General features: G+C 42.7%; 1 protein-coding gene across 1 annotated transcript in view; it reads right to left on the bottom strand.

Annotated features, from left to right (window-relative positions):
• The window catches only part of F8 (coagulation factor VIII), a 50,969-nt gene extending 36,391 nt beyond the window's left edge, over positions 1–14,578 (bottom strand). Inside the window, exons 1-7 of the mRNA XM_081336426.1 lie at positions 14,329–14,578; positions 7,639–7,739; positions 6,795–6,917; positions 5,890–6,102; positions 5,202–5,273; positions 2,767–2,988; positions 1,357–1,621 (exon numbers count right to left, since the gene is read on the bottom strand). Of these exons, the coding sequence (XP_081192552.1) occupies positions 1,357–1,621; positions 2,767–2,988; positions 5,202–5,273; positions 5,890–6,102; positions 6,795–6,917; positions 7,639–7,739; positions 14,329–14,459 (1,127 nt within the window). The 5' untranslated portion in view covers positions 14,460–14,578. The remainder of the gene's footprint in view (positions 1–1,356; positions 1,622–2,766; positions 2,989–5,201; positions 5,274–5,889; positions 6,103–6,794; positions 6,918–7,638; positions 7,740–14,328) is intronic.
• Between the last annotated feature and the right edge of the window lie 2,377 nt (positions 14,579–16,955).

The raw sequence follows: 16,955 nt of genomic DNA, 5'->3' as shown, positions 1-16,955 counted from the left end.
GAGCATGCTGTATTTTTCTGGGTGTCGCACTACATATCTAAAATATTCTAACTTTTATTTTTTAATTGTTTTGATGATTTCGCTTGGCTTTCCCAGGCGGCTTATCACCTCCTCATTTCTGATCTTGTCAACCCAGCGTATACGTAACAGCCGCCTGTCAATCCCCATTTCAAATGCTTCTAGTCTCTTCAGGTGTCCCTCTGTCAGAGACCAACTCTCTACTCCATAGAGCAGGATAGGAAAAAAATCTAACATCTGACAAGCCTGACTTTCAATCTTAGGCTTATGTCGTGACTGCAGAAGACCTTTTTCATTTCGAAGAGTGCTGTTCGAGCTTTCTCTATTCTCGTCTTTACTTCAGTGGTCACGTCCCAGCTTTCATGTAAATTAGAACCGAGGTGCGTGATCCTTTCAACTTTTCCTAATGGTATTCCTTCCGAATTTATTGGTGGCAAATTAACGGGTTGCTTGCTGACCACCGTGATCTTGGTTTTTGAGGTGTTAAGCCTCAAGCCGTATTTTTCAGATATTTCTGTGACTCTGTTGATGAGGAGTTGAAGGTCTTCATGCTTACTGGCAAGCAGAACTGTATAGTCGGCATGTCTTAAATTGTTGATCCAAACACTGTTTACTTTGATGCCATAGCTCCCTAGGCCTTATGAATTAATGGAATGTCTTGCACATGGGTCCCCAACCCCCCAGGATGTGGCCCTCTACCAAGCCACAGCCTATTCAAAACCAGGCCACAGGAGAAATGGGCAAGTGAACACCCATGAAGCTCCATTTGTGAGAGTGGAGGGTGCTTGCGTTTACACAGGAAACTCCATTCATGTGAATGGAGCTTCATGCATGTGTGCCTTCCACTCGCACAAGTGGAGCTTTGCGGGCGAGCAGGTGCCTTCCACATAATTGTCCTCCTGCCGCTCGCTTGAGTGGAGATTTGCGTGCAAGGGCAAGCACCCTCCACTCGTGAAAGCTCATGCATGAAGCTCCACTTGCCCGAGTGGAGGGTGCACACGCACGTCCCGTGCACAAATGGAGCTGGGCGGGCGTGCACCTGCCACTCATACTCTGGGCCGGGCTGCCAAGCTGGAAAGGTTGGGGACCGCTGGTCTAGCAGACCTTGTAACTATAGGGAAGGAAACAGGACTGTGGCAAAAGCCAACCCAAGAAAGGCAGAAGTACGAGAGAAAAATTTATTCCACCTTAACTATGCTAGGTGCAAGTTGATCTGCAGAACTACTATAGTAATTTCAAGCATCTGTAATTTACTATCGGTAACCGTCTTTTGTTGTTTCTGAATTTTCCAGTCATGAAAGGCTTGACACGAACGTCATAATTACTTGAAGTCGTTACCTGTCCAGATTAGTGGGCTTCACTGGGGCATAGTCCCAATCACCTTCCACGGCAGCAATATAATGCCTCCAGGTCACAGGCAGTCTTTTGGCGCGAGCACGTCCAGCAATCCTTGGTGAAAACTCATCCATGTCTATCACCGTGCTCTCTATATCCTCCTCATAATTATCATAATAGTCCTCACTGGGAGATGGTTCTGCCATCTTCAGCTTCTTCTGAAGAGGTTCTGGGCAAACCTCCACTTGAATTAAGGCTTCCATGCCAGCTGGAATCAAAGGGAAAACCAGATGTTAGCCAGGTCTCACCTTCCTTCTGTTGGAAGCAAAGTGCTCGCTGTGACAGTCAACCTGCACTTCAGATCTGGTGTCTTATTACTTCCAAATTGCATGTCACCGAATGTTCCGTTTCCTTACAACACGATCTGGCACGACACATTTTTAAATATATATATTTGCTAGGTTTTGACAATGGGAATAAAATACAAAACAGAAAAAAAACCAGAAAAAACATACATCCAACAGTAACAACAACAGGGGAAAAATGTGTACGAAAAAGGGAAAAATAGAAAAAAATGACTCAAACATCAAATAAGTCCAACATTAAACATAGGGGAAAAAATTCCACCCTGGCTGAATGCTGAAAATAAAAATAAATAAAACTTGATAAATTCTCCTGCCCTTACATAAAGAGTCTGCACTGTATCTCTGACACCTTCAATTTACTTGTTGTTTAATCGCTAAAAGCTGGTACCTTGCTGATGTCCCAAAGGTGCTTTTACAGGAGGCAGCTGGACTTTTTTGTCTTTCTTTGAAGAGGTTTCGCTTCTCATCCAAGAAGCTTCTTCAGCTCTGACTGGATGGTGGAGAATGGAAGGATTTATATTCCTTGCAGACCGCTGGTCATTTGCATTCTTTTAGAGAGCCGTTCAGGCCATTTGGAGGTTTTCTGTGTCCTTTGAAGAAATGTCTTCAAAGAAAATCAAGAACATCCACTTGACCCCTGAAAAAGCACCTTTGGGACAACCATGACCAGGATGACTGAGAATCTCCATAGACACTGCACCTCAAACTCAATTGCACTGAGGGCAGTGCTCTGGCTTACAAGTCTACCTTGCAGGACAACTGGATGGTCCTTTTAGGAAGGACCATGGCTAAACCCAAAACTGCTTTTTCAGGAGGCAACTGGACTTTCTTGTTTTTCTTTGAAGACATTTCGCTTCTCATCCAAGAAGCTTCCTCAGCTCTGACTGAATCCTTCCCTTCGCCACCATCCAGTCAGAGCTGAAGAAGCTTCTTGGATGAGAAGCGAAACGTCTTTCAAAGAAAAACAAGGAAGTCCAGTTGCCTCCTGAAAAAGAAGTTTGGGGTTCAACCATGACCTAGATGACTGAGAATCTCCATAGACAGGTACCTTGCTGATGCGATGGAATCTGGCAGAACATCCGAAATGTGCCATTAGTTCTGGGTGTTGTCTCAGCAGTGAGGAAAGCGGCGGGGGAGATGTCCAGGGTGGCGTGCCGATGTTCTCTCACCAAAAAACTGTGACCCTCAAAAAGTATGGAGTGGATTTCAGGCCTGGTGCCCAGGCCAATGACATACCAATAGACAGGCCTCTTCTCACACAGCTTGAGATCTGCAGGTAGGGAAAAGGACAACCTTCTTGGCAAGATGCTTAGTGACGCTCAAGACAAAGTGTGGTTGAGATGCAGGAGTGCAAAATTCCAACTTTGTGTTTTCAAACCAAGGAAGGAATCCAAAATTCGAATTAGCATTCAAAGCGTGCCCTTCACAGAATTCTGCCCTGCAATTGGCTAACATAATAATGACAATCAATAGTGATATAAATATTATTATTATTATTATTATTATTATTATTATTATTATTATTATTATTATTATTATTATTATTATTATTATTATTATTATTATTATTATTAATTTTATTTGTATACCACCCTTCTCCCGAAGGACTCAGGGCGGTGAACAGGGCAATACATGTTAAAAAGACAGAATACAAAAATTAAAAAAGATTAAACAAAGTGCCCAGAACTCTTAAATAGGTTAAAACACATTTAAAAGTAATAAAAACCCAACCCCATCCCATCAGGCCAGGCCAGCTTGTTCAAAGAGATACGTCTTTAGATCGCGCCGGAAGGAGCGAAGGTCGGGCGCCATCCGGAGCTCAACCGGAAGACGGTTCCATAAATCCGGCGCACCCACAGAGAACGCCCTCCCCCTGGGGGCCACCAGTTGGCATTCTTTGACCGGTGGCACCCTGAGGAGGCCCTCTCTGTGGGAGCGTATTGGGCGGAGGGAAGTTGATGCCGGCCGCAGGTGCTCCCCAAGGTATTCCGGACCCATGCCATGTAGGGCTTTGTAGGTCAATACCAGCACCTTGAACCTCACCCGGAAGACAACTGGGAGCCAATGCAGCTCACGGAGCAGAGGTGTAACATGGGAGTATCGGGAGACTCCCAACACAACTCTCGCGGCTGCATTCTGTACCAGTTGGAGCCTCTGAGTGGTCTTCAAGGGCAGCCCCATGTAGAGAGCGTTGCAGTAGTCCAGACAAGAGGTCACGAGCGCATGAGTGACCGTACGCAGGGCATCCCGGTCTAGATAGGGCTATATATATATTGGGAATCAATGCATATATTCATAGAAACCGCATTTATGTTAGGGCAAATGTAGTTGCAAATGAAAAATACGTGTGTTGGGAGAAATATAAATGAATGCATACTTTGGGCATAGTTTTAAAAATAAATGTTCAAGAACAATAAACCAAACTTGACAGAGACAAAAATGAAGAATGGAAAGCAACTTGGAGAGAGTTTTGTTTTCTTATGAGTTATTCATTCACTCCTTTTTCTAGTCCATTCAGGTTTTTTTCATTATTGAGTGACATGATCTGGGTAGTTCTTTGATAGATCCCAGAGAAGGAGAGATATACCACATTTTCATCTTCACATATTTCTCCCCAAACACCAGTATCATATCAGTTCATCGTTTTTATTTCTACTGATTTCAAATGTCTGCACCAGTTTTTAAATTTATCACACACACACACACACACACACACACACACACACACACACACGAGCACCCTGTCGACCCAAATAGCCTATCTCCAATGTCATGTGTTAGTTGACATGTTTCATAAAAAGTGCTGTCCTTTTGGCCAGACTCTTACCAGGCAAAGAAGAACGAATGAACCCATTGATGGTATGAAATTGATGCTGAGTCAATGGAGACTTTGAGTTTCCTCTGATGTGAGAATGAGAGTACCAGCTTTTGTCTGATGGAGACATTGAAGAGAGGGAGAAGGATGAAAGTGGTAGAGTTTAATCCAAGGAACTCCAAATCACCAAGAAAAGAGCCCACCGTTATCCATTGTTCCAGTCCTACAGGCCCATTATAGGAAAAGCAGAATTAGGCATTGAGGCTTCGACCTTTTCAGGTGGAACCTATAATCAGTTTCCTACTGCTGATTATTTGGGAAGACAACCTAGTCCTCAGGACAATTTGACCATAATCATGTAATCTGTATCCTGTCTTTCGGTCCAGTTCTGCACACTTATGGTAGTCTACAAGCCAAATGAAACTAAAATAAAAATGAATTCTCTTGGAATTTGTTAAATTAGATAGCACGGTATGCAAATAATCAAGGGACGTAATCTAGAATGTTGGTTGGACATGAAGAATTAAACCCATTAGGAACAAGCAAAGCTTAAAGCCTGCAGAAAGGTGTATTGACTGCGGATGATTTTATTCAACAGAACAAAAACACACGCACAAGGTGAGCACAACCATGCCCCTTTCTCTCCTCCCTCCCCATTCTTCTCTTACCTTCATCAAATACAGAAAACAGCAGCACAAATTCTTGTATTTTGCCCCCGGCTTTTATACTCATCAAAGCTCCTGCAGAGGAGAAACTCCATGGAACCATCAAAACAAAATGGCAAAAAGACTTTCTACAACAGGAATCCTGAAATGTCTTAATGGTCTACTACATCATCTGAATGATCATCCATGTCACACTCAGGTAGCTAGGCGTTGGAAGGACTTATGAGTTCATGGAGTAGTTTTAAATCACATTCAATTTCTCAGTCCTTACACATTCTATGCTCCTACCATAACACCTGTGCAACAGAGATATATTTTCTTTTCCTAATTTCATAGTGCTGTTATAACAAAATCATGCATGCGGATATTTTACTGAGATAATATATGGGATTAAACTGGAATGTTTCAGAAAAATGCTGCCTAAATGCCAGGTGTTACCATAGGAGCATATTTGGAATGTCATACAAAAGACTACACAGGTAGCTTGCTTTTCTAGTAGAAAAAGCATAAACAAGATTTTTAAGGTACCCACACTGGATCTGCAAGTGAATCTGGTATGAATATATGGACTAAAATCACAAAGAATACTGAAAGAATGCTAGCAGGTCCTTATGAATCTGGGAAAAAAAACACCTGGATTTTGGATAAGAAGTTCTCAAGAGAATGGTCTGCTTCTACCACCTGATCTTACCTGGCTTACAGACCAGCAGTGGTCCAATCAATCCAGAGTTAATATCCCTGACGCTGTCCACATGAGAGGAGTAGGCATAAGTTAAGCAGTGTGTATCCGATCCAGTTGGCCCTTGATCTTCTAAGATCTCCCACACATAGACATGAGTGTGATCAGGTTCCACAGCATCATCTTTTTTCTCTAGCTGGCTGGTCCAATCGTCATAGCCTGCCCCTGAAAAGACATAAGCACTGCCATCAATGACTGTGAAGGTTGATGTCACACAACACACTAAGCTCAAACCATCCAAGCTGCACTGTCGCTAGATCCAAAGGCTGAAGCTGATTGTACTCTTTGCACTGCCTCTTGAGTTTAACAAGCTGTGGAAATCATTTGAAGAGCCTGCAAGATTTATTTATTTATTTTATTTTATTTTATTAGACTTATATACCGCCTTTCTCCCGTAGGACTCAGGGCAGTTCACAAGGTTTTTTTAAAACAATACAACAAATTACAAAAATTAAAAACAATTAAAATGATTACATTAACCTTGAATAAATAAAATCCCAATTAGAATCCAATTAAAACCCCAATTAATACTCTCAGTCTGGGCCAGAAAGCTCGAAGAGCCAGGTCTTCAGGTCCCGGCAGAACGAGCGAAGGTCAGGGGCAGTCCTAAGCTCTACAGGCAGCTGGTTCCAAAGGGCCGGTGCACCCACAGAGAAGGCCCTCCCCCTGGGTATTGTCCGCCGGCAATCTTTTACCGGCGGTACCCTGAGAAGACCCTCCCTGTGGGAGCACACAGGACGAAGGGAGCTTGATGCCGGCAGCAGGTGTTCCCTCAGATATCCCGGACCCAAGCCATTTAGGGCTTTATAGGTCATCACCAGCACCTTGAAGATGGACAGTAGGGCAGACACTCTCACCTTCAGAAGGTTTCCAGTAAGATACTCCTTTAGCGTGGATATTGAAGGGACGAGAAGCCATATTCTTAAAGGTCACAACCACCTTGTCATAGACTTCGGCTTGGATGATGGGGCCCAAAAGACCTAATGAAAAGAAGACAAATGGGTACAGGCTGAAGAGGGAAATTCTGCTAATTGTGAAGGAAAGATTGGGAATTGAGCGTCAGAATTGTCCTCTCCCCAACCCTTAAGTTGAGCGGTAACAATTCCAAGGATACGTTTGGATTTCTTTGGGTGAAAGTGACCAGTTCTTTCTTTATTTGCAAATGTTTGAAACTTTTGTTTGATACACCCACCACAATCACAGGCTCATGACTACTGTTACATCACCTGCTCTTTGATCTTCTTCTCCTGTAATAAATCTTCCTCAAGTACATACCTAGCGTGTTTCCATTTATAAACCTAGATAAACAAGGCAAACATGATCTTCCAGCCTTCTCTTGATCTTTTAACTACCAATATTGGTAAGCAAATATGCATTATAAATGGAGTGGATTTGTCGTTTGTTATTTCATTGTTTTTAACGTGGGAAAACCCATCGGTAAATAAAGCTGAAGCTAATGTAGCTGTTTCACTTACAATTATCAAGACGTTCTCCCTACCTCTTCCCAGTTAGTAAATAAGATGATGTATTTTGCACCAATTCTAGTTCCTGAGCAGTGTTCTAATATAGTTGCATGGACTCCATATTACAGCAGTCAATCAACCTGAGACGTTTTTCAGTGCAGGAACAACTCCATTAAGAGTCCCAAATTTTGCTGAGAAGAGTACCAATCTTATAAGCAGGAAAGACTCCTTAGCTTACCCATCCAAGCAGGCTTCGGTTTTACTTCTCTGAATGTAGAATCTGTATATTCCAAATAAATTGCCTTCTTATATTGAGGGCCTGGGGTGGAAGAAGACGACCTAAGAAATTAAGAAGAGTTAGTCAAAGAAGACAGGTGAGTTCAAAGAGTCTGTGTCTGCATTTCAAATCCTGCATTGTTGATCAGCAGGGTTAGGAGGACTTCTTCACCTCCAATAATCCTCACTTACCAGGACCAAATGGCCCCAGGCTTGAAGTGTGTGTGGTGTGTGTGTGTGGGGGGGGTGTTACACCACCAGGTTGGGGAGGGTTGAAAAGACTGGAAAGAGCAAAATGAGAAATGTGATGTGTAGCATAAAGTTGTATCAAAGCAACATCTCTTTCCTATTGTTTTGTCTGCTTTCTGCTCCATAGTCACAATCCGACAGCTTTCCTGGCAAGGACAGGGAAGCATTTTGCTGTCTTCTGGGCTGCTTCCTTGCCTCCACTTAATCCAGATTCATGGGTGTTCGATTCGACAACTAACAAGGCTGATTCCAGCTTCATTTTTTTCTAAAACTAGCCCAGGTCAGCTAGGTGCCGCTACCTGCAGTGATGTGCAAATATAAGATATTTCAAATTTAGCATTTCAGTTTGGAGAAGATGGATAGATTATATTCAGAAAAAATATGGGACTAAAAAGTTCCATTTAGCTTATGAGTAAACTTTAGATTGTTATAATTTAAATTTTTTATATATATTTTATAATATATAATATTTTATAATATTTTAGAGTGTTTGTAATCATGTTATAGGCGGGTTAAAGTGTATTATGTATTTGGTTATTTAGATAGTTGATTAATGTTAGTTAGTTTATGATTATTATATATTTGTAACCCTGTAATCAGCTTTGGGAAGTGGGGGGGAGGGGGGTTTAGGGGTGGGTTGGGGATGGGATAATATTGTAACTTTTATAAAACTCTTTAATAAATAAATAAAAAAGATATTTCAAATTTAGGACTTGCAAATAGGCTTTGCAACCACACTCTGTCGATACTGTTGGGGCATTTAGCAAAATATTCCATTTTTGAGGCCTCTCCTTTTATCTCCCCTGTAATCTCCAGTCCATTTGTCCCATTGCCTCAAGAGCCTCAACTTCTTTCAGAGGCATGGTTCTGAGCGTTCCACGGGAAGGGTCGATGGCCAGGTGAATCACTTCTGCCAAATATTTTTTTTAATGAGGGATGTTTTTTGTGTGCTCTCTGAGCTTGGTTGTTTTCTTGAAGACGTTACTCAACTAGAAGTCAGAAGACTATGAAAACTCCCCACCAGCAATCAGCACCCAGATGAGCAGAGATTAACTCCAAGTTTAACACCAAGTAAACAACACCCCAATCAAGGAACTTCCAAACAAGCTAGCAGTAAACAGCCCTCCAAGTCCACTCCCACCAACACTGACAGGGCAAGCCACTAGAATATAAACGGAGAGTAAACCCCATTCCTTACTAGCACTGATAATGTTATCTACTTGGGTAATGAAATGTCTGCAAGAAAACAGCCATGATCAGAGAGCACCAAGGACCCCACAATTATTATCCTCCTCTTCTCCACAAACCCCACTCCCTTCTAGCATTGATGATGTTACCTAGTTTGGATAATGAAATGTCTGCAAGAAAACAACCATGATCAGAGACCACCAAGGACCCCACAATTATCCTCCTCCTCCACTTCCTCCTCCTCTCCACAAACCCCACTCCCTTCTAGCATTGATGATGTTACCTAGTTTGGATAATGAAATGTCTGCAAGAAAACAACCCAGATCAGAGAGCACCAAGAACCCCACAATCCTCCTCCTCCTCGGGCACCAAGGACCCCTCATTTCAACCCTGAGCTACAAATCTTCTCTTTTATTGATACTTTTAAAAATATACTTTCTAACATTTCTCCAAAGTTGAGGTAGGATTTCATCACGCTCTGCTTTCCAACGTATGTTTTACACGGGAGTGCATGTACGAGGGTAGCAGATAACAGAGCCTAGCATGACTACCTTGTTACTCCTAGTGCTGGAAACTTTGAAGGGCCACTAGCTATCAGAGGTCAGACATCCAAGCCTGCTAAGAACAGACTTGGCCGGCAGGCAGGTTTCCAAGAGTTTCTCTCTAGGATGACTCAGACCAGCCAAGGAAATCCGGGCGCTAGGAGCAACTGCAAAACAAATCAAAGAGAGCCGTGGCTTTTGATTTTCATTTCAGTACAGGGAGGACCAGTTTGGTGCAGTGGTTAAGGCAGACATGTCAAACACAAGGCCCGGGGACCGGATCCGGCCCGCAAAGTGGTTTCATGTGGCCCGCGAAGCCATCCTGGAAACAGTGAGGGAACGGCCCCCACTGCCTTGGCCCTGGCCCAGAGACCCTCCTTCTGCCAGAGGCCCTCAGATCTGTCCCACTCCTGCCCAGGCCCCCATAGGCACCCTTGATGTGAACGATGTAGAGCTGGCCATGCCCACCCAGTAGGCCATACGCACTCTAGCCACGCCCACCCAGTAGGCCATGCCCACCCTGGCCATACCCACCCGGCCCCTTGAGGGCAACCGCAATGCTGATGCGGCCCTCAATGAAATTGAGTTTGACACCCCTGGGTTAAGGCATCAGCTTAGAAACCAAAAGACTTTGAGTTCTAGTTCTGCCTCAGCCGGGTGTCTCTGGGCCAGTCCTCTGAAGAAAGGGGGCAAGGACAATCCACTTCTGAAAAGGCTTGCCAAGAAACTCACAGGAACGTCTCCCAAGCAGTCTCCAAGAATTTGACCCAATTGAACAGGGAGAGAAAGAGAAAAAAAACAACAGTCCAGGTATCTTAGAAGTAAACTCTACTGCCTACCTTCTTCCCCCACCCCAGAAGATGCAGTCCTGCATGAAACAAAAGGATCTCCTCGTTTCAGCATTCAGGAACAAGACCAGGTTTAATTTGAGCAGCACCACAAGAGCATCACAAGAAAGGTAGACCAGAGTCAAAAGAAAGAGGATGAAGGAGGACAGATCTCAAAGCTCCCCATTAGGACTTTTCAAAGTTTTTTTTTTTTTTTAAAAAAGTGGTCATCTTAGAAAAAGCCAAATTGCAAAGAGAAGACATTTGGTGGGAGGGGAGATTGGAACATTTGGCAGGACTTGGTGTCGTTGGTCTGCAAAATTCCGTCTGGAGGCCAGAAATAACATTGCATGCCATTGTGCTCAAGCTCTCCTTCACAATTTGGCCTTCGCTGGCTAGGAAATGGAACAGTGACCTTTAGGGAGAAGAATAACGGAGTCCTGTGGTGGAGAAAAGTCCTGCAATGTTTCTTGGGAAAAGAGGACCATAGTTTGCAGTGATGCCATGAAATTATCTGTTTTCTTAAATGGTAGCTTCCGTTTTTTTCTGCAGCTACATCATGCTATCTCTTTTGTACCGTGCTCGCTGCAGAAGGCATTGATGTTGTGAGGGGATGAGCACAATGGAGCCTAAAATTTCTGCTAGCTGAGACATTCGTTAAGTGAGTTTTGCCCCCATTTTATGACCTTTCCTGCCACCACTGTTAAGTGAATCACTGCAGTTATTAAGTTAGTGACACAGTTGTTAAGTGAATCTGGCTTCCCCATTGACTTTGCTCATCAGAAGACCGCAAAAGCTGATCACGTGACCCCGGGATGCTGCTACCTGTCATAAATATGAGCCAGTTTGTCAGGACCCACCCCAAACCACATCTTAGGAAGACAAAACTCTTGGAGCCAAATCTTAGTACAAAAGAAATCTTTACTATGACATGCTTGGTTGTAGGAATACAAGACAGGACTTAATATTGTTCTACAAACTAAACCCTTATAAAGAGTTCCCGGTTCAACCCCCCCTTAATCCCATTTGGTCAGTCCCCCATCATTTACCTCGTATCATCCGTCTCGTGGGAAAAAGGAACTTAGGACCTTTTATGTTTATGGCTCTCTTCCGTGACACAAGCCAGATGCTCCTACCCTAACCCCCCTCTTTTGTTCCCCCAGTTCAAAAGGCTTCTCTTTTCCTTTGAAATGCCTAATACAGGCTCAATACACATCCGTTCCCTCCTCCTCGGGAGATGGCAGGATCCATGGAATAATGTTTTAAACATACATTTATGAATATGATATAAATGGATTCTGACACAGTTGCCAAGTGTCTGAATTTTGATTAGGGGACCCTGGGGCTGCTGCAACAATGGTAAGTGTGAAAAAGGGTCATAAGTCACTTTTTTCAATGCTGTTGTAACTTCGAATGGTCACTAAAAGAACAGTTATAAGTTGAGGACTAACTGGATTCAATATAATAAATAAAACTTCTTCAATATTTGGGTAGTATTTCAGTTCGTCCAAAGCTATTATCCTATAATAATAATAATAATAATAATAATAATAATAATAATAATAATAATAATAACAACAACAACAACAACAACAACAACAACAAAAAGTTGGAAGAGACCTTCGAGGTCATCTAGTCCAACCCCCTGCTCAGGCAAGAAACCCTATACCAGGGGTGTCAAACTCAATTTCATTGAGGGCCGCATCAGAATTGCGGTTGCCCTCAGGGGGCCGGGTGGGTATGGCCTGAGTGGGCGTGGCCTTCTGGGTGGGTGTGGCTAAAGTGGGTATGGCCTACTGGGTGGGCGTGGCCAGCTCTACATCGTTCGCATCAAGGGTGCCTATGGGGGCCTGGGCAGGAGTGGGACAGATCTGAGGGTCTCTGGTGGAAGGATGGTCTCTGGGCCAGGGCCAAGGCAGTGGGGGCCGTTCCCTCACTGTTTCCAGGATGGCTTTGCGGGCCACATGAAACCACTTTGCGGGCCGGATCCGGCCCCCGGGCCTTGTGTTTGACATGTCTGCCCTATACCATTTCAGACAAATGGCTGTCCAGTCTCTTGTTAAAAACTTCCAGTATTGGAGCATTTTATAGGTTGATTTCTCTCCCATCCTCTCAAAGAACAGCTATCCCTTAGTTCTGTTTAAAATACTTCAGTTTGTTTAATTACTCCGTTTTTCTAGCTACCTTCTTTGCATTTATAAGCTTGAAAGAGAGAAAGAGAGAGAGAATAAATTAGTAATTTCTTTACATATATTTGGAATCTTTAAATCTCACAGCAAAATTTTCTGTCATGGTCCCTAAATCAATGTCCTGGATTTAGCGTAATCACAGCTGCACTCCAGCTCTTGACTGAGTGAAATTTTTCTCCCTGACAAATTACAAATCCTAATTTATTTGTACAAGCATATTCGCTGCTCCAGAGAAAACCTACAGTACGGTACACTGTTCAAAAAAGCCATTCATTCTAACACTATTTGTGACTGGCCCCAGAAAAACCTCATGAGATGTAGATAATGGATGTAAAACTATGTTTCCTTAAATATCTTTAATCAATTGAATTTTGGCATTTTTATTTCGTGTACCTTCTTAAAAATATTATTTCTGTACTTCACCTTCGGAGCTTTACTGTAAGCAAAAATAAAAATAGGTGCAGTATAACAAAACTGTAGGACTAGTTGATATTTTTAGGACAGTGATTCTTAAGGTATTAATTACCTTAACTAACTGACTAACTCACTAACTAACTAACTAGCTCTGACCTAGTTGGTCAATGAAACATCTGCAAACAAATAACCAAACTCACAGAGCATCAAAGACTCCACAGTTCAACCCAGAGCTGCAAATATTCTCTTCTATTGAGACCTGGGTTTAAATCCTTCTTCAGCTGCAAAATGGATTGGATGGTTCTGAACCATTCATGCAAACAGCCTCACAATGTTATTGTAAAGATAAAAGGAAGAGCTAATTAACTTAAATCCAGAGCAAACCCCGTTCTGTTTTTTTCTTCTTCTTCTTGACCACAACATTATGAATGGGACACTAAGGAAGTCCCATAAAGTAGTACAAGTTACTGGTTCATCTTGATCACCACATTTTCTTTCTTCTCCATCCAGATGCTTATCAGGACTATTTACTCCCATTGGAACATCTGGAGGGCATCATATAAACTAATGGTATTAGCAGCTCTCTTGTGTCTTCAGTTGACATTTTCCCCAGCACTTCTGAGCAATTTTAATTGGAAATGTCAAGGACAGAATCCAGGACCTCCTACACCCAAAAGGACTATCTCTTACTGTACTATCCTCCCTGTCCTAAAAGTAAACCTGAATAACACCCACTTGAAGGAGACTTTCTTCCATAAGTCCCTCTGCTCCTTTCATCCCTTTCCATTCTACTTGACCAGATGGTTCTTCGTCAACTGTGGTTGGCATCTAGAAAGGCTTCAAGATTTGTGACTTGCTTAGCACAGTGCCAACCAGACTGTCAACACTTCATTAAATAAATGTTTTCTTTCCCTTCACTCCTGGCACATCCAGCAGAGAGGAGCCAAGCAGGGCTAAGGAGATTAGAAGCAAAAACTGAACAGGAGGGGCCAAGTGGTACAAATTAAGGATAGACATGTACAAAACTATAATGCTGTTGGTCATACCGTATCCAAAAATTGCATCCTTTCTCTACAGTCCTTAAGACCATTGGGACCACCGTCTTTTAACCAGGAAGAGTTGGTTAGTGGAGATGACAGCTGGCGTTCCCAAAATTTGGAGGCCCCCTACTTCCCAGCTCTACTCTCTACTGAAACCAAATCCCCCAAACCCTTGGTAGAATATATAGTTGCTGTACTATTACCCATTCTGTCTGTCGGGCCTATAGTTCCATTCTTTCTCCACTGCTCCGATGAAATATCGCCTGGTGATGCCAACGCTTTCCTGGAAGATGCAGCACAAGAAAATAGGTCCGAGTGACAGCAGCCTCCACATGGTGTGCCACCATCTGCCACGGGCCTGCGATTCAGAAAGAAATCCAGGAGAAGGAGGAGACCACAGCCTGACCCTATTCAGCAAACTCCATCCTCAGGTGCTGCGAAACACCAGTGGGTTTTCTGACCTGCCCCTGGATAGAGAAACATGGTCATTCACTCTCGGTGTGCTGGAAGTTATGAGTGGACAGCAGGGTGGGGAGTAACAGGATGAGAGAGGGGAAAAGGAAAAGCAGTTAAGCAAAGTTTAACCTCTTGTTCCCTGTAGGTTTGCAACTCTGGGGAGTATCTTAAGATAACAAACTCTTTTTTTGGAACAGGCTAGGAATTCTCTTGTCATATTTGCAGATGAGCTTTGCAGATGGGCCGATTTGATGAAATGTTGGCAAGCCTGGTTGGCATTGTGCTAAGCAAGCCACAATCTTTCTTAGACACCAACCACAGTTGACGAAGAACCGTTTGGTCAAGTAGAATGGAAAGGGATGAAAGGGGCAGGGTGGAAGAAAGTGTCCTTCAAGTCCACAAGGAGGTTAGCCTTTTGAGTTTTCTTTTCTGCATCAGATATTTAGATATCAAATTAGATCCCGCCTGTCTCAAAATGTAGATGTTCTGTCTATCTGCCAACTGATCTCTCCTTATCTGAGTTACTCCCTTCTGATATATGAGCACCAGGGCTAGATAAAAATCATTTTCAAAAGATTTGGTATCATGGGGCTTAATCATTCTGTAAAATGAAGAGCAGGCAAAAATGTTGGGTTGTGTCTGTGTAGGTCAGTTTGTTCCATGCCCCTGTTCTTAGAAAGATGAACAAATGGTGTTTTTTTAATTGTATCAAAACTAATCATCTACTTTTATGTTATTTTACATGATGCTTATGATTAAATGTGTTTTCAGTCGCAGTAAGGTGGCAAAATAAGCTCACACACAATTAAGTATGGAGGGAGAGGCAATGCACAAATCGTAGACATCATGGTTTATCATCACAAAATGGATCTTCTGGGTCAATGAGGGCAAATGAACTGCGAATGAACCCTTGTAAAGGACAGCGCTAGTGAGTCACAGATCGAGAATGGATCTCGGAGTTTGTTTCATTGACCTCACTGCTCAGGAGGAGATCCATAATATCAATTGAAAATGCAACAATCCTCAGTGTTGTGCAGATCAGGGGTCTCTAACCTTGGCAATTTTAGGACTTGTGGACTTCAACTCCCAGCATTCCTCAGCCAGCATGGGATTCTGGGAGTTGAAGTCCACAAGTCATAAAAGTTGCCAAGGTTGGAGACCCCTGGCATAGACAATTCCTTTTATAATGCCAGTCTGGCCCTTTACTCATCATTAACATTGGAGATTATGTTATATATCTCTACTCACTTAAATGTAGTAGTTGGCTGTCTTGGGAGTGTTGCTTAGACTGAGTGATGTCCTTCTCTCTTTTTAAAAAAATATATGATCTTATTAAGTTTCAACAAAAGATAAAATGCAGGGAAATGGAAATGAAAAATTAAGAAAAAAAGGAGGTCAAGGAAAAAGCAATTTGGAGAAGAAGAAAAAATATATAGAAAAAGAGTAACTTTCAACTTTCTTTGGTACAGATATAAAAAGAAGCTATAGTACTCTTTTGCTCTAAAACTAGCCCTAATGGACAATACTTCTATCATCACAAGCAGTTCTAATCTTCAGATCCCAAAGTTAAAATTTCATTTCTTTGAGTTTCAGGCAAAAAGTCTCAAAGTGGTATCCAAGTCTTTTCTTTAATCAAAGCAGCCAGTTTCACTATCTCTGTCAACTTCACCATCCATTCATCCATTGTGGGACTTTGTAAGGCCTTCCTGAGCAAAGGTCTTCTCAAAGACATTCAGAGAAACCGAAAAATAACTTGTTGAATATTTCAAGTGTTACAGCATTATAAGGTCCCATAATTGTGACTGACTTAGAGTGATTTTTTGCAACTCCAGGAAAAATGCAGTTGAACTTTCAAGGTATTGGTCCAACTTCCCTATTAAGGAGGTGTACAGTGTTATGGACTTTTTAACAGGGGGAAAAAACCCAAGACATTTTAGGGAGGAAACCTGATTGTTGTTGTTGTTAGCTGCGAAGTCGTGTCCAACCCATCGCGACCCCATGGACAACGTTCCTCCAGGCCTTCCTGTCCTCTACCATCTTCTGGAGTCCATTTAGGCTTACTGTATGCCTACTGCTTCAGTGACTCCATCCAGCCACCTCATTCTCTGTCGTCCCCTTCTTCTCTTGCCCTCAATCTTTCCCAGCATTAGGCTCTTCTCCATTGAGTCCTTCCTTCTCATTAGGTGGCCAAAGTATTTGAGTTTTAGCTTCAGGATCTGGCCTTCTAAAGAGCAGTCAGGGTTGATCTCCTCTAGGACTGACTGGTTTGAACGCCTTGAAGTCCAAGGGACTCGCAGGAGTCTTCTCCAGCACCATAGATATATAAAAGATTTTATTTCACGGAGAAAACCTGATCCGTTATATAAAAGTTTTT

Source organism: Vipera berus (assembly GCF_964194415.1).
Source record: "Vipera berus genome assembly, chromosome: 11".
Classification (NCBI taxonomy): domain Eukaryota; kingdom Metazoa; phylum Chordata; class Lepidosauria; order Squamata; family Viperidae; genus Vipera; species Vipera berus.
Note: the sequence above shows the minus strand (reverse complement) of the source record. Positions and strands in the feature narration are given on the sequence as shown.